Here is an 18,713-nt window from a genome sequence, read left to right on the forward strand (position 1 = left end):
CTAACAATTCCAAATTCATTTTCAAGATTTCAGTGTGTATATTGAACTGGCCTGGACTCCACAGCTGCAGCAGATTACGCTGGCATACCACAGATCAAAGCACAGGGAAAAAATCCCCATCCCCTGCTTGCAGACAAGCAGAGGCTCGTGCATCTCTGATGTACCCCAACTGTCCTCTCTTTGGGTGTGGAGAGGACCTGCGAGGGACCAGAAGGAAAAGGAGCCAGAGGGGACAACCCCATGAGACTCCAGCAGACCTGGAAGACCTTCCTCTCATTTGGACATAAGCTACCAACATCTTGCAAGGAGTATTTTGGGGGCAAATATTAAGCAGAGTTTAAGAGGTAAACAATATGGACAAATTAAATGGAAAACAAGGAAAGGAAAGAAACCATTTAGCAGCACTTTGGAGAGCCGGGCTCACAACCCCGAAATCACATTTCTAACTGCCTGCTTCCTGCAGCGTGTTGCAGTCAGGTCTCATACTTCCAGCTACCTCCTGGCAGCGTTGCTTGAGCAGAAGGAAAGGAGAGAAAGGGAACAGCCTGTCTTTAGGCTCTAATGCAGCAAGGCACTCAGTTTTAACTACGTGATTAAACCAAGCTCCACAGATCAGCCTGAGGTGGGACAAATTTAAGAACAAACCTGATGCTCTGCTGCATTAAGGCTGTGTTGGAGGCAATGCCTGATAGTCAGAAACACCAGAATGGATCTTCGTTACTTCTGGGGGGCATTTTTTGAGAGTAGGATCTGCCTGATACCTTCAAAGTCCAAGAATATATAAAGCCATTTAGACTGTTCAGTAGCTTCCAGGCGGGAGCTTCAGGCAGCTGCTACCAAAAACCTGATGTACCAGCCTCCAGCTTAATCACTCTTTCTCTCATGCGTTTAAATTTCTAGGTTTTGTATAGAATAAGTTTAAGGCTTAGGAAGCAAATGAAAAAAGAAAAAAGCAACACTTGCCGAGCCCTCTTCACATTTTCCAGTGTTTGGTGTTCTCCATGCCAGGACTGGTCCCCTTCCACCCCTCCCAGCTTTAATTTCTCCCTGTGGTGGTGGTCAAGCATCTTTCAGGTACCACGTGTTTTTTGATACATCATCAACATTGATCTGTTAGCTCAGCACAAATTAATGCTGCCAGAAGTTGGCCATGCTTACAGGTAAGCAATAAGCAGGAAAATATTTCCAAGGGCCGCTGCTGTTAATTCCTGAGAAACTGTTGCCAAACATGGGGCAGGGTCCTGCCAGCCCCTGTTTACCAAGCTGAGCTCTTCGCTGAGCTCCAGTTGCCGGGTGATAAAAAATGACAGGTAAGCGTTTACCCACTGCAATTCACCTTGAAGGCTGGACCGCACCTCAACATACTAAACCATCCCAGTTTTTATGGCCCTTTTTGAAGCATCCCAAAGATGTGAGTACAATAAGACACCATCACGAAGAAGAGGAAAGCCCTCCTCATCCCGCTTTCAGCTCCTTGTCCAACACAACCATCTCCCTGACTTTTTATTAAACTTGCGAAGTTAGGCTGCCTGCACAGCAGGGGCTACGTGCCAGCTGGTGACGTCATTACTCCCGGTTATCTTACAACGCACTGACCACATTTCACAAGTCTGAAATAAAGAAGAAAGCCTCCAGATCCCAGGCAATTTGAAACAGCACCTGATGCCATGCTGCATATGGGTATTTACTATTCGCACGGCAATAGCACCGAGGAGTCAGTGTCACCAAACAGGATCCTGTCGGGTGGGATGCTGCACCAACGCAGAGCGAAGCTGTGAGCCCCGCGGGGACCTTGCAGAATCATTTAGGTTGGAAAAGACCTTTAAGATCATCGAGTCCAACTGTAAACCAAACTGCCAAGTCCCACTAAACCATGTCCCTGAGCGTCATGTCTACGTGTCTTTTAAATACCTTGCGCCAGCCAGGAGCACTCGGTCCTGCGGCACGCGGCTTCCTCTGTCAGTTCAGGACACTGCTGTTATAAAATAGCACGTAAGGATTGGAGACGCGTGGGCAGGAGATCGGGATTTTTGAAAACACTTTTGAATTTTTCCCTTTTTATGATACACTCTAATCGTTAGATAAAATTAAAAAGTGTGTCTGTGTGTTGGAGGGGGACAGGAAAATGGCTTTTAAAGTTTATTTTCTTTTCCCAGAGATAAAGGCAAATGCATGCTTACAACCCCAGGAAAAAACCAAGCACCCCCAGAAATGCTGGCTCTGTTTGCACATTGGGGGTGGGTGAAGGGACTTTCAAAGCCCTGCATATCAGAAGGGAAAGGTATTCAGCAATACAAATTAAATATAAGCTAAAGGGAAGGAAACAGGTGGCTAAGTGAACTAGCAATTGCCCTTTCACCTCCGTGGCCTTGCTTTGAATCCAGCTCTAACCAGAATTATTAAATTCATACTGATGGGATGGTGGCTACAAAGACACCGGGGTTTGATCACTTCGGCCGAGCTCGTGGCAGCCAGAACGTGCACACAAACCCCTTCCAGTAATAAACAAGCCTGGCCTGGGGAAGGGGAAAGTTGAGATCTTTGTCATATTAATTTACAGCTGACTGCGGCTCCAGGCTATTCCGCACACTCAGAAATCTCCTCGCGCTGCTGTCCGCATGAGAACTATAAAACGTTCACCCTGGATTGAATTAGCATCCAGAATGAAATATGTGCTCAATACCTTCTCCCCTACTAAGTTTGCTCCCTTTAGGGCATGGCCAAGAGCGCAGGGGAGGATGGAGATGCAGCACCTGCTTGGACTTTGGAAACACCAACCTTCAGGGCTCCCAGGCTCTCACAATTAAGGTGCATTAAATTCACCAGCATTTTTCACAGGAGAAGGAAAATTACATTTAGGAATTTTTTATTATTATTATTATTTTAATGGTGTTCAATAAAATGCCTGGTTTTAATCACCAGAGCCACTCTGACGTCCCTGCTCAGCCCCCATGCACCTTCCATCCACCAGCCCTGCTCTACATCCATGTGTTCACAGTCACATGGAAATAGCATTTCCAAACTCAGCCGATGCGTGCCCTGGATACACCACAGGTGTCACAGATGACTTTTGTCACTGTACTTTTATTTTATTTGTCAGCTGTAGATAAGATATCAACTACGTGAAACAAGACCCTATTTTGCCTCCATCATCATCACTAGCTCTGATAGCTTACTACAGTGTTAAAGGAAAGATGACCACGCAGTCACCTGAGCAGATCCACAAGCAAACCCGGGGGGGGGGGAGTATTTCCCAGAAAATTCTTAGCAAAACCTATGCTGGAGAAATTCACCCTCCTGCCTGCTTGCCGCTGACCCAGCCAGCAAAGACACCGAACCAGTCCAGTTTATAAAACTCGGTAAGCCTGCTGAAAACTAGCTATTCATGACTAATAATTTCTCTTTTAAATGCAGTTGAACACAGTCACAAAGCTTGCCAACTGGGGGCCAGGGGACTTTGGGGATGGAAATCAAAATCACCCCTTCACTCCGACTGAATCAATTCCAGTCTCGCTTGATTGAGTAACCTCACATGCCCCCTCTCTTTCCCCATCATTGAAAGAGTATCCAACAAAAGGGATTTCAGGGGAAATTAAGCCATAGACAGGAAGTTTACCAACAGCTTTTGATTTCTGCATTTCACGAGTTTGATTAAATCGTGGCAGAAATCCCAAACCTAAGGCCACGGCACGTGGTGGCACAGGGAATGGAACACGCGACTGGAAGGCAGAACCGAGAGGGACGCGAGCCGTGCAGCTGTGGGCTGCCTCCCCCGAAGACACTTCGCTGTTTGGTTTCAGGGCACTGAAATCTGAATTTGCACTGTGGCATGCCAGGGATCGCCTTCTCAAATCACAGAGAGGATGAACGCGTGAAGGGAATGGTTCCTTGCTTTTCTACTGCATTTTTTCAGTGAGAGGAGCACATCTGGACACCGCTCCTTTTTATTGTATCATCACTAGCTCCTGCCATAAGGATTAAGCAAAACACTGAGTTGCGAAGATGGCCTCGTCCCTCCTACCACTGGCCAGAGGCTCCGTAAGGGGAAGCACCCCTCTGGGCCCCCAGGACCTGCCACAGGCCTTCCGGATCTGCAGAAGACTCAGAGTGTGGGAACCATGCAGGTCTGTCCCAGGAGAGGTGGAGATGAGCCCTTCCACCATGTCCACATCACAGCCACCACAGAAACCCATCCCCAATCTCCCTCCCTCCACTGCACAACCCAAGGCTGTCATCCCACCTGGATGCAGCTCAGCCACCCCAACAGAGACGAGGGGGAGCATCCTCCAGGGAAGGTCCACGTGGGTCTAACCTCCAGCTCCCCCAGACCTCCCACTAAGCTCTCACCCCATCTCTGCCCCACGCAGACCGGCACTGACCACGGTTTTTGCTCTCTGACTTTACTTCAGACCTCTCTCACTCCTTCCTCTGTTCGCTCTCCTTTCAATTGCCTTTCTAATTAGCGGATCCCCTTCTAATTAAACCTGCCTACACCCAAACAAAACCCACAGCATTGCCCTTGCTCCCTCTCCCCCATCGATTCCACCAGCCCCACTTTTGTCCCTGACCCCCGTCCCCAAAAGATCAAACCCAGGCAACAAGTATCAGTTCAAGATGCACCGTCACAGACAACTCCGTAAGGATTTTACGCTTCGCATAAGCAGCAAAACATCGCCAAAGATGATAAACTGTTTCCTTATTTACTTGATGCCAGCAAACGTGATTCACGGACCTGGGGGTGATCCATCACCCCTCGCTGCGGAGCGGTGCAGCATCTTGCTCTGCACGCCCCTGAGCCACGCAGCTCCCGCTCCGACGCCACTCGAAGGGAGGGAAGCGGCTGAACTCCGACACGCCAAATCCTTCCTTTTCATCTTACGCAGATTGCTCTGCCCAACTGTACCCCTTTCAGGCTGCTGTACTTTGGTGATTCAAAATGAAAAAAAGCCTAAATAATTAAAATGTCATTCAAGCTCTAAGCCGATATGAGTCACTGTTACAAAAAATATCTTAAAAATTCTTTCAGGAGTGGGGGATAATTATATTCCTCCCTATCTATTGATTTTTCTCTACAATGCAGATGTCAGATTTTCCACGGGTTTTTTCTTTTTCTTTTTTTTTTTTCTTTTTTTTTTTTCCCTGGAGTGAGTGTCAAGGAGGAACAAAGCACTCTTTGAGACTTTTTCAGCCCAAAATTAATTCTGAAAAAAAATGGTACAGACAGGCCAATAGCACGGGAAGCCGAGAAAAAGCCTGGTGACTCAAGCTATGTCTGCAAACCCCTATTGATACCGGCTCTGGAGAGAAGGGTGGGGTACGGGGCACCAGTGTTATAAATTCAGAGTCAATTTAAAGACCTTCTTTCCTTGTCTTCACAATACAAAAGATGGGTGAAAAAGAAAAAAAATCTCAAATGACGGGCAATCCTAAATTCTAGATTTTAATTTTTCTCATAGTATGAATATGGAACACTCCCAAAGAAAATCCCAAACGGTGCCTTGCGCTTCAGGCACTCACCCACCCGCCGGCCTCTGCTACCCACAGAAAAAGTGGTTTCAACATCTTTTGAAAGCCAAATATATATCAGTGTATTGTAAAGACAAAACCAGCTGTAATTTAGACCCCAAGTTCACAGAAGAGGAAGGAGCTTTACAAAGTTAAAATTTAAAAAAAAAAAAAAAATGGTTAATGACAATAGGACAGGGCTGTAAGGGGACAGCCAGCTACGCTGCTCCTCAGTCACGCCGGACCCCGGCACCTGAAGCACTCGAATCTGAGGGACCTGACACAACACCTTTACACCACAACAGAAATACTAAAGCACTAAAGTTCCCCTGCTGCTATGCTCCAGGTCACCCAGCCTGCTCCAGCTTTCTTCTGCATTTGAAAGAATAAGTCTTGAAAAATTTCTGGATTTTATTTCAGCCTCAATAATAAATATCATGCCCAAATGCTGTAGTCACCAGGGGAAGATGCTTGATGGGTGTGACACTACAGCAGTAACACAATCCTTCTGCTGGATGTGTAAAACTGCCTCTGAACTCCGACTTTTTTTTTTCTTATATACCTCATAATGGACACAATATTTAATTCCCAAGACCAGCAAGGGCTCCAGCTTTTTGCAAATTCAATACATTTTCTATGGTCCTTTCATGCTTCAAGGTTCATGTTATGGCTATCTAAATTGTTTGCATACTTTTAAATATTTGCATAATTTATGAGCCCAAATCTTCAACTGCAGAGTGCTCTGGCATAGGGCTTGCCACCAACCGTGCTGGTGGCAGAGGCTGGGTTTGGGCCAGACCTAGCCAGACCCTCCGTGTGAAGCCCGGTCTCCCACCTGCAGGCTCTGCGGCATGGGAAGGATGATCTGCATCGCGTGTGCTGCCGCGGGGTGTTTTGTTCCTTTCCTTTTAGAAAGGCCACACGTGGAAGACGTGACACAGGTATTTGTGGAAAATGTTCTTCTACAGCTCCGATGGAAGCAAACTAAAAACTTTAGAGAAGAGCCATACCTCATGGGCACACAAACCTCTCATTACATGAACAGCCAGTAATTGAAATCTCTCCTGCTTCTTCCATGCAAAGAGAGAGAAATAACGGGCTATAATACCTCTTCCTTAGCCAGAGAATGATAAGCTTATGCTCATCAGATGACACTACTGTTTAAATAGCTTTATTCTATACCTTGTGCATCATCTCAGAGCCCACACTCAGCCCTGTTCAGGTCCAAGCCTGTGCCAAGATGATGGGACTTCCCCATCACCTGGAAAACGTTAGTTCTGGTCCAACACTAGCAGGTTATAGGATTCTCTGGAATGACCCACCTTCAGGTGAACAAACCCCCCTGCCTGGTGCCCTCCTGCACAGGCAGGGCCAGGCTCCGACACGGCCCCGGGACTGTAAGCCCACAGGACAGGTCCCATCCGCAGAGCAGGTGAATGTCCAGATGCTGCTGCAACGGGCACGGGTCAGTCCAGCGCAAAAGCTAAACCGGAGTCACCGCGAATCGCAACTGCAAAGCACCTCAACGGGAGGGACTGGAAAACACTGTCCTGAAAGAGAAGTCCCTGGTGTTGATTTTTGTTTGATTTGCTGCTGTTTTTTCCCCTCGGCTCCCAGAAAGACCCTTTGAGAAGCCACCATGACTGCACCAGCATCTGATTGACTTTGAAGATGCGCTGCAAGGAGCGGGTGAAAGGGATTTTGAAAAGTACTTGGCATTAGCAGCTCCCTGCCTTTTACAGCCACCGAAGGAACAACAAGTCTTCCTGCCAAGGGCTATTACTAGACAAATGGAGAGAGATCAGAGGCACAAAGGAGGTTGCTAAGGAGTCAAGTGTGGGATCCCTGCAGAGAGGAGGAGGGCTGCAGCTGGGACGGCAAAGGTCAGAACATTGCAGACATCATTTTCCAAAAATTCCCATGAAGCCCCGGCGCGGGAGTTAGGAGCCTGGCCTCGCCGTGCTCGCCTATGAATAATGAGAAAGCCATAAAAGAAAGCTCCCTTTCTTCCCTCCTACCCACGCTAATGTAATAAAACAAATTAGAATAATTATTCTCAATTTCGGAGCCATAATGCCCAGGATCAGGGCACGCTTGTCACTGAAATGACAACTACATCCGTTTGATTCTTCTTTTTTTTTTTTTTAATATTTACAGAGATCGCCTAAATTCCAACTTTTATTTCATTACATCTAATGTAATTTTACTACAGGCATCCAGATTCTGTTTGCTTCAAAGTCTTCATTATTTTTGCCAGAAAGTTCATCTCCCTTATTAGCTAATCACATCCCCACCCTTTCCAGTAACCTTTAAAATGCCACCCACGTTATGACAGTTTTAACAGAATCCAAGCAAAAACAAAATAAAGAAAAATGAAGTTTAACATGAGCCACTAGTTTCTAAAATAATTTGCTGCAGTTGGTTAAGAGAAACATATTTTCTAATTGTAAAAATAAATAAAAATAATTTTAGAAGAGATTAAATACCTAATGACATACAAATAATCTGGAAATAATTGATGCTTTCTCTGTGAAAACACATCTTCATGTGAAAGACGGGCAACAATTACTAGGAAACAATGATGAGAACTTAGTGGAAGAATTTATTGCTAATTATTATAAATCTTTTTTGCACTATTTCTTTCCCAAGACTACCAGTTTAAATTATCTTTTTTTTTTTTCCCTTGTATCTTTTGTGTAGACTTGAAACACTAAAGGATTTAGATTATTTTCTAATTCTCTGCCTGCCAAAAAATGCTCCGGGACTCCTCTGTTCTGCAGCGGCTTCTTCCGAGGATGTACTTGAACAGCTTGGAGAGGGGTTCAGTCTGTACTTATATTCAGAAAGGGAAATCCAGACAGTGGGGGGAAAAAAAATTACAGAAATTTGGTTTACGAAAAGTAAACTGAAGGGAGGGACCGCCAAGTCACAAATCACAATTTGAGAAGATGCACTTGGGTTTCCCTAAATTCCCCATGTCCCTCAGGACCTTCTGCATGGCATACCCTGTGCGGGGAGGAGCAGGGGGAGCGACTCCTGGGAAGGGCTCTCCGAAACATGAAGATCGGGGGAGCAGAAACCCCTTCCCTGTGTGCCACCAGCCTGGCGAGCGGGAGCAGCCCCTGCAACAGTTTTAAGGGCAATGCACGAGGAAGACATCGAGGACCTTGCACACACAGGGGATTACTGTAAATAGTATTATATAAAAATATATATTATAAATATTATCGTATTGTTATATAAGACAAATATTAAAGGATGTAATTCTTAAGGCAAACCTGAGGCTTGGGCTTAACCTGCCCGAGCTCACGGCCCCGGCCGGGGAGCAGAGCCTGCAGGGCACGGACCCATCTGCACACAGACCCCGTGGAGTCCTCCCAACCCCAACACCTGCATCAGCCAGTGATAGATTGGCAGCTTTAAATCTGAATTTCCTTGCTTTGGGCACTTTTAAATTAAAGTGGTAATGTGCTTTAAATCCTGTTTCCCTGCTTTTTCACTACACTCTTCAATCCTTTCCTCCAGAAACTAATCAAGATGTCTCAGACTCACTTATATTCTCTGCTCCAGCCACCTTCCCTGGTAACTTATTCCATATGTCTGTGATCCTTTGCAAGACACAGCTTCACCTTAATTCCCTATTTACTTCCAGTTTCCCAACATTCTGTTACACCCCCAGTACCTAAATCCCCCCCCCCCACCTCCCCATTGCATCTCCAGTAGCGATAATTATTTGTACAGAACATCACATCATCTGGCTGGCAACTATTACCTACCTAGTCCTTCAACTCTTTTCACAAACGTGCGCATCTCAGTGCTGCTGTCTGCTAACAGGGCATTGCAAACCCATCCTGATGCAAAATAAAGCACTTATTGGAAACCCTTGAGAAATGACCACCTCTCCATTAACAGTCCAAACAAGTCGTGTTGCATGTGTACAGTCTCACCTGTATATATGCGTCTATGCTGCCATGAAACAGGGATGCGGCAGGCTTGCAGGAACAAGAGAGTAGGAATCACTAAGCATTTAACCTTCTCGATCACTGTTTCTGACAGATATTCCCACAGAGAGCTCCCTTGCGCAGAGCGTGCGTTGGGATGGGATCCGTGATATCAGCACGGCAACCACCAGCCCTCGGCTGTGTGTAATACAGGGAACTGCCAGGCTCCACACTTGTGTCCCACAAAGAGAAAGGCAGGGAGGGAAGACGCACAGGAGATGGCTTTAAGTGGACACGATGAAAAGCCACATAAATTGAAGCACATGATCACTGCTGGGCGCTTCCAGAGGGACCACTAACACCTGACGGCACTGCGGCCGTGTGCCACCTGCAAGCAGCAAACACGTTCGCTCTGGTGCAAGAAAACTCAGTCTCGGCTCTTGCTTCTCATTGGCCTTGAGTCCAACCCGACCTAAAGGCAATTCGTGTGCCTCATGTTTTACAGGAGGAATACCAGCCGTAAACGGATAATGACATTTCCATGCTGCTTTTAGCACCAGCTCCCCAAGTGCCAGCTGCGCAGTTGCAGCCGCACAGAGCTGCAGTAAAACAGCAGCGGCTCGCACTTCCAGGCAGGGCTCCCTCGCATGACTTGCTCCGCTAACTTCGTCTGCGGCAGCGATCCAGGCTGTGCATGGCTGATACGCACTTGTTAAAAACCTACACGCATTCTTCGAATATCTCCAAACCTCAAAAAAACACGGAGCGAGAAAGATGGCGCGTGTGCAAACGCTATCACGCACCCCCATAAAAACCACTTGCGTCTCCTCAAAGCTGCCTGCTCTTTAATGCTCCCCTGGTTAAGCCAAAGATGTAACGGTGCGAGGACAAATCTTGGCACAGAGCTGGGCAGGCCTGATCCCGGCTGTGCACAATTTTGGCAGCATCAGACTTGACAAACCTGCCCAAGCGGGAAGGGGCCCCGGCACCTCGCTGGGACTGGCACGGCATCCTTTGCCGGACGGGGCTCCCCCATCCTCACTCCTGCTCTGCCTGTTCCTCCCCTGGCTCAGCTTGGGACCTGTTTCTCCATCCTAGTTCCTAAGTCATATTTTCTGTCCCCAGCAGCGGGGTAGTTTTTATAAGGGACTCGCTGCTCACTTTGCTTTTTGTCCTGGTAAGTCCTCGACCTGTCCCACCATTACCACCATCCTTCATCAGCTCCAGCTGGGAGAGGCAATACTATGCCGAGTTAGACCTGAACTCATTACACACCCTGTTTATATCTGCTTTATGAACAGAAGGATGTGCTGATAGGAGGGAACAGCCCCACATTCAACTGCCTCTTCTCAAAAAACCCTTCTGGTTTGAGACTGGAGGAGCTGTGTGTAACAAGCAGAGGCAACCCTTGGGAATAATCGCTGAGGAAATCATAAAAGTCACATCTACTGTCAAAAACATCAGCCTTTGCAAGTCAAGACTCAGCTCGATGCACACCAAGATGCAGCCTGAGCTCCTCCGCAGCACAGCATGGCACTACACCGCAAGCCGGACGGGGGCTGTTAAAGCTGATGCAGCGCAGGAAAACCCCACGGCAGAGAAATCCGGAGGTGCCCAGATACCCACTGCTTACCCACTGAGGCTGGCTGCAGGGGGCTCAACAGGATGAACTTTGTCTAGGGTTCTTCCCAAAATCTACTTAAATCACGTTCCTGTACTCCTGTCCCTTTACACGTGTTTTTTCAGTCACTCCGTTTTATCAGCGTTACTATAGTTACGCACACAGGTGTTGACGAAAATCAAATTCTCACATTTCTAAGCAAGTACACACGCAACATTTTGTAGACGCTCAACTAATGAAGAAACAGAAACTATATTTTATGGTTTACGTATGCAATCACTAATGACTTTCAGGATCCAAAGAACTACTACGAAGTTTCAACAACATGGTGTTGGCAATTCGTCAGCTCTCAGCTGCTCCCCAGCCTCCCCCCAACACAAGCGGGGCAAGTATTTGGATTCCCCCAGCACACAGTTTTCACTCGCAGCAGGTAATTACACAGAATATATGAACTCACCACAGTTGTCATCTACTTTCAAATCTTTTGAAAAAAAAAAATTAAAAAAAAAAGAACAGGACTAACATTCACTGAAGGGGTATTAGTGCTGCATACCATCACAGCCCTGGTAATTAAACCAGAATCCTCCCCGAACAACCCGGCCAGAGCCCAGGCAGCACCAGGGAGATTTGGCTTTGAAAAGCCATGAGATGCAGGGGAGATACTGCTCCACGGAACCAGGGAAGCACAGCTACTCCTCAAACAAGTCCCATTGCTGGGCATCAGGTGATTATAAAAATCTGCAGTTTGGCTAAATTGCTGCCAGGAGCTGAGACCCACCCAGGACCCCCAGCCTGTGGCAAGGGGCTCAGAGAAGAGGCTGACCCAGACCGGGGAGCCAGGCCAGCAGCACGCAGACAGCCCCACCATCCTCAAACCCATCAAATGCACCGAGTCCAACAATGGCTCTACAGGGAATGGAGCAGCTGGAAAACAAACTTGGTCTGCTGAAAAACAGATATACTTGAGAGAGGGCCGAGGCTTTGAGAGCGCAGCATCGTGCCTTCGATGTCTCCCCAGGTAGCTGCAGATGTCAAAACACCTAATTACCAGCAGGCAACATTGTTGAGCAAAGCACCTTGCTGACAGCGTGGGCTGCTCTTTTCAGCGAGTCACCGTGGTTTGGTTAACGTCCTTGGCTAACGCCTGACGGGCTGAGGACGCACCTTTGCTTACCCACCTCTCAAGTCCCATGGAAACATGAATCAACACTTTGCATCTTCCAAGCTTCAAGAAATCAGAGAGACAGAGAGCCGCAAGCAAAACGACGAAGATATCAAGTCACTGAGCACTTCTGAGGCAATTCAGCCCCGTAAATGTCTGTTTGCATCACTTATTTCCTAACAAGCTGCTCACTCGCACAAAGGGACCGCTATTCTGTTGCCTCTGCGTGTTCCTAAGAAGCATCCGTCTTTACATCCTGCACTAATGGATTATTAGGAACATCAAACATATAGATTGAATCACATAATTGTGCCTTTTAAAAAGCCAGCAATATTTGAGATCAGCCCAGCACTTGCTGCCAATCAAACCCCAGAAGCAGAGCCTGCCTGTGCTCCTTGCCTCCTGCAAGTACGCAGCCAGGATTATTTTACTTCTCATACACTGTATCTCCCCTACGCAAGCCCCACCAGCCCCCAGGGGAGGCACGCACAATAAAGCAAGATCTGGACATGATCTTTTGGGGGAGGATGAGGCATGAAACAGCAAAGCTCCCTTACACCAGACCAGAGCTGGACGACGGTGCTCACATGCTTCATCAGCAAAACATCTGGTTGAAACTAAGAGAAGAGGAAACAGGACCATGCTGGGGATGCCGCTGAGTGTCAGGAGCAACATTCACCTCCTAAGCAGGACAGAGATTAACAGGAAGACACAAAAGAAAAGACAGCAGCAAGACAGAGGAGCAGGCGCAGTGCATCCCTGAGTTTGACGTGCTGCTCAGACGTCTTCCACCAGCTTCTATGGTTTATGTGGTAGAAAGTATAAAGACATCCAATGCTGCTTAACTAGGAGGCTGTAAACAAGCATGTGGGGTGATAGGACATGGAAGGCTTTTGAGATGATGGTTCACGTGCTCTGGGGAGACGGATAACAATCATGCCAGTTCAGGTCAGGAAATAACGTTCTTTAGGTTCAGCCTCCCTTCTTTACAGTCAGGTTTACTTTGTGTCCAGCAGCTCTCTGGGCTTGGTTGTCTGTTCCTTCACAGGCTGAAACAAGAGGGGCTGCAATGGGCACGGGCACATCAGCATTCATTTTGGTAGGAATTCCTAGCGCTTCAATGCAAAGTCTCTGGCTGCTTTAGAGGTCTGCATGGAAAAAGTTCCCAAATATGATACACTGAATGGGGAAAAAAAAAAAAAAAAAGGAGGGGGCTGAAAGGTGAAATTGTCCCCCATGTACTGTTCATGATACAGGAACTGACTGCAGAAAACAGGAGAGCTCTGGGATAAGAACCTGAAGTCTTCACTGGGAACCATCACGTTGCAAGAGAGCGACAAGCTCGTCCATCTAAGGTGCGTTTCAAACCCGCATATGGCACTGCTCACCTAACATCCAGCACAAGGTAAGACAAACCAAGCCAACCCGAGGGAATGCCGTTTGTGTGGAGGACGGCACTTTACAAGGAAAGCCTTACCCCAAACAGAAGAGCCCCCGGAGAACTGTGCAGGAAAGTTGAACTTTCTTTCTGTGTAAAATATAATCACTGCCAATCCCACCCCTGGGAAAAACTTCCTTCAGCCCACATTTGTGCACGTTTCAGCTCCTGCCCAGATTAGGGAAGAAATCAAAGATGGCCTTTGCGCAGGTGCACCTGCACTCCAGGATACTTTGGTTTCACGCATTAAACTCGTTTCCCGGTGCCTGCAAGCGTCATTACGCCAGCCAAGAAGGAAACATACACGTGTTTGGGCCCCAAAACATTAAAGATACCATCAATCACTGATTTCCACTTGCTTGTATAGATCCCCATTTAATGACCTTTCCATGTTTTCCTCTCCCATGCCTGTTACTTACAGATCAGTAACCCAGACAGACAAGGGACTCCAGGGGCAGCATCTCTTCTGCAGAGGGCTCTCCCCAAAATAACGGGAGAGTTATTATTCTCTAGATAAAACCGAGAAGCAGTACAGAGATAACAGTAACAAAGATGTTTGGTGAGCACGGTTTTCCTTTCCATCCAACCTGTTCTATAATTCAGAATATATGTTACAAATTAGCAGGAACAGAGCAAAGCAGGGTCAGACTCCCATTTTAAAAGGGGAGCAGGATACAAACTTGGTGATCATATAACTTGTGTTAAGAAAATTAGCTGCATCTCCCTACACTTGGTGTCATGGTCTGTTGATTCCTTCTCTAATTGGCATCACGACTGAGAAGCAGCATTTCAGAAGCTGAGAAGCATCAAGACCACAGGAGTCAGCCTCCATCCACTGGGGACAAAGGGACTAGGCTGGCATTTTCATCAGACATCACTGGTGATAAATGGCCCAAATAATACATTTACAATGAAGCTCCTAGAAAAAAAAAAACAAACCAACAAAAAAACCACCCCAAACCCCCACCCCAAGATAAAACAAAAGGCCCACCCACAACCAAGGCCCCCCAAGCCCTGCAGTCAAAGCCAAGTCCAACTTCTATTTAGGGTAACTTGGACTTCAGCAGTTTAGATGATTAACAGGTCACCTCATGGGATCTAACCCAACAAGACAGGGAACACTCTCAGCTCCTCTCAAATCACTGCACTGGGGTCCTGCAGGGACCAGGACCCCTCAGGTCACCCACACAGGTCCCCATGGCTGTCGTTAAAGGTCAACCAGCATGTGTTACTGCACTCCCAAATCTTTAACAACTCAGACCTTTGCTGCCCTCAAAAACATAATGCAGAAACCACACAGGGCAGCTACTAAAGTGCTTATCACTCTCTGCTTAAAGGAGAGGACAGGAAATTTAATTTGAAATAAAGAGTGGATGGATATTTCTGGCAGGTTAGCAGCTTTCAACTGTGTTCCCTAAATGGTTGCTTAAAATACTTGAAAACTACTGTAAAAATCGTGTCTCAATAGCGGCTAGTGTGTTAAGCTTGAAGCACTGCTTTAAAATTGTGCAAGTCCTTCCTCAGGTGGGGAGCAGCTGCCCTCGGGGCTGTGACCTCCCTGCAGCCATCCCATGGCGTGGGGACAGCCTGCTTGAGGGAAGATGTGACTGGGATCTTCTCCAGCCAACTTTGAAAGATCTCACTTTTAACCAAGTCAAGGTGATGTCCAAACGAGAAAGCATCGAGAACAACAGACACTTCCTCACAAAATTCTAATACCAAAACCATCCTTAATTTCGCATCCAAAGAAGTGTCAACAGAACTGTCTCACTAGACCAACAACATCCCCTTCATACCAGTTGGATGACCTGCATGGAAACCCACATCTCATCATCTCTGATGTTCACATGGACAGCAAACTGTTGTCACCAAGGAGCTCTGCACAGAGCCAGCAGCAAACCAACAGGACATCTCATGCAGAAGCAACACTGAGCAGTAAATACCATCACAGATCCAGCCCTGAGGCTATGAAGATGGAACCTCTGTGCAGCAAGAGCTGCAGTGGTGCCAGCCCTGAAGCACCCCAACTGCTTCTCCAGGCAATGGACTCTGATGCTGCAGCAGAGCCCACACACAGATTTACAAACTGTCTGTTGGTTTAAGGCAAGCCATTTTTAAGCATTCTCTCCCAAAACCATACACTGCACTTCCCTTGGCTACCACATTTCCCTTCCAACATAATTTTCCCATAAACAGCACCAAGGTCCGCAGACACTCCCATTTTGATTCCTTTCCTATCAGGAGTTTTGCTACGAACCATTCCAGCTTTTTTTCTAATACCAACTTCCCAGCTGTCCCAGAAAAAGACTCCATGAAACAGATCACAAGAGCCTAAATAATTTTGCATTTACCTACCTAATCACAACAGCTTGTTTGCCACGAGTGTCCTAACATTGTGTGTTCAGCCCAGCACGGAGATCTTCCCATTAGGCCCATCTCCAGCTCTCATCCTGGAGAGTGTCAAAGAAGATCCTCTCTCTACAAGAGTCAGGCTTCCTAAAGCACTGGATTTCTATAATTTAAAGTAAAGTTGCAATTACAGATGTATCCAGTAGCCTCCATTCCCAGGTATGGCAGGATGTTAGGACAGTACCATCCACCTGAACTCCAACCGAAAGCCTTACGGCATTTTAAAAGCATTACAAAGGCGACTTTGTTCCATAAACCCTTACTGAATATTTTCAGCCAGCAGTTGCATTAAAATCTATGGGATTATCCACACACGCAGACATTTTATAGGGTCATAGAAAGCTGTGCTGGAGTGGAGCTTCAGGAATCATTTTATCCATCTGTATTGCCCCATGACAAGACCAGATCTATTTAATAATGAGCAAGAATTGCAGGAATCAATAAGAGGCAAGAATTGCAGCTTTAGGAAGCTGAGAAAAATTTGGCAATGCTACACAATAGCTACAGCAAAGAAATGAATGTAGCATCAAAGAGTAGGTTTTGAAATGCCACTTGCACAACACATACGAAAAAGTAAAATCTTCTGCTCTTTCAAGCTGAATTTGCTGAACTGTCACGGGCTAGGAAGCCACCCTTTGACGCAACAAGCGTACAGCACGCGTTTTCCAAGAATATCTACTGCAATAATACATTCGCCTCTAACAAAGTTGTCTTGAAAACAGGTAACACTAAGGTTAACGCACACAAAAAAGTTTGTCTTTCATTTATTTTACTTTTTTTATTTTAAGAGCAGGAGGTTAATTAAGAGCTTACTGAGCTCAACTACTGATTCAAGCACTTTAAGCGCTGGGGTGAGAGAAAGATTTTAGAGCAAATGGACACAGGAATGTCCTACCTGCTCACAATCTCTTTCTACAGTGATGAACCTTAAAGTTTTGGGATATATTGAAATGTCCAAAATGCGGATCCAGATGACAGGGTATCGCCCCTGCCACACCTTTATTTTAACAAAGATGTGTCAGTTCCTGATGGATTCTTTTACAAGCTACTTGGGAATTTCCACTGGCACTGGGACAGTAATGCAGCAATTGTTCTCTTTGAAAACATGGAGCAGAGAATGACATTTCAGTAAAGCACACACAAAGAAAAAAATAACTCAGGGTAAAGCTCCTGGGTCCTGGGAATTACCCACTGGATTCCCAACCATCTTATCAAAAAGTCACAATGTCCAAGTCTCAAACTGCACTTTTATTCCTTTTCAAGAGCCAATCACAAGAGTAGCACCAACATATCAACACAGATATTCTTACTCCTATGTTTGCCCTCCTTAAAATAAACACTAATAATAAGTTGAAAGATTCGTGAACCAGAGCATGAAGCATTTCCTGCTACATGCTCCCTCCTTGTAACCAGAAAAATTCCTACACCAGAGGACTCCGACATGTTGGACCAGGGGCAGGTTTTCTGCTAGGATGAGATCCTCCTTTTGCTGTCACCTCAAAAAGACAAAAAAACCCGTGAAGTCCTACTTACTGCTCCAAGCATGATCCTGAAAATCAGCCACCGAAAGCCCCAGATGACGATGCTGGAAGGAGGAGTGTGCCGGGGCAGGCGGGAGAGGGTCCAGAGTGGGCAGAGGAATATCCCCAGGAACCCGGTTTCCAGGAGCTGCGATTCCCATCCTGTAGTGCCAACATGTGAGAAATGAAAGAGAAAATAGTTACTGTACAAGTCCTGTAAGTCATCCTTTCACAAATTTTAAATACCCAAGAAGAAAAAAACCCACAACCCAACCTGTAATGCTTGTTAAATGTAACTTGGGGGAACTTAGGTACCAACTCTGTCCTAATAGGCAGATCACACACACTGGGAATTCAGGCGCTTTAAGCTACAGCGTGAATGACGTGCATCTACGTTTGGTGCACCGGGTTGTGGTGTTCTTCTCCAAGCGTGCACACTAACACTTTTGTTGTTTACATGGTTATTTTACGCAGCGTGAAGCAAGAGGAAAAAAAAAAAACTTTTAGGAAGCAAAGGAAAATGAGATTTAAGATCCCTGGGAACTGGCAAGGTGACCCAGGCACACACAACCGATTGGTGCCGCTGCTGATTCCTGCGGATCAGGGACTGACCAAGCCATTGCCACCGGTCCCACTGACTTTACTGGGTTTCTGCCAAAATGGGGCAGACTTTATCTTCAAAAGATGATGATTAAAATCACATTAAGTCTTATTCATCATCAACCTTAATGTGCAACCAGAAGCTTTGAATTTTTAATCGTAAAGAAAAATCATAATGAAAAAAGTCCAAATCATCCATCAAGCCAGTTTTACACATCACTGGATTTAGCAAAATTACTCAAGACTGCATACCAGTAGAGCTGAGATCAAAGCACAGCCTTGTAACCACACAGCAAACCTGTTACCTGTGATACCGGATGCTTTGGAGAAGGCAGACTATAACCTACTTCATGCAAATCTGCATTTTGCATTTTCTTTTTCCAGCACAGCAAAGAGTATAAATATTGAAGTGATTATTCCGGAAGAGCCAGAACACAGTTCTATTTTGACAGGTGAAGTCCAACCTCCATTACATTTTCAAGTTACAATATACTGATGCCAAAACCAAATCAGTCCA

At 46.3% G+C, this 18,713-nt stretch overlaps 1 protein-coding gene across 2 annotated transcripts in view; it reads right to left on the bottom strand.

The window, feature by feature from the left end:
* The window catches only part of LMF1 (lipase maturation factor 1), a 204,362-nt gene that overhangs the window by 126,705 nt on the left and 58,944 nt on the right, over positions 1-18,713 (bottom strand). For both annotated transcript variants that reach the window (XM_054843489.1, XM_054843488.1), the window contains one exon: positions 17,610-17,758. In XM_054843489.1, the coding sequence (XP_054699464.1) occupies positions 17,610-17,758 (149 nt within the window). The remainder of the gene's footprint in view (positions 1-17,609; positions 17,759-18,713) is intronic.

The sequence above is a fragment of the Grus americana genome, chromosome 15, assembly GCF_028858705.1.
Source record: "Grus americana isolate bGruAme1 chromosome 15, bGruAme1.mat, whole genome shotgun sequence".
Classification (NCBI taxonomy): Eukaryota; Metazoa; Chordata; class Aves; order Gruiformes; family Gruidae; genus Grus; species Grus americana.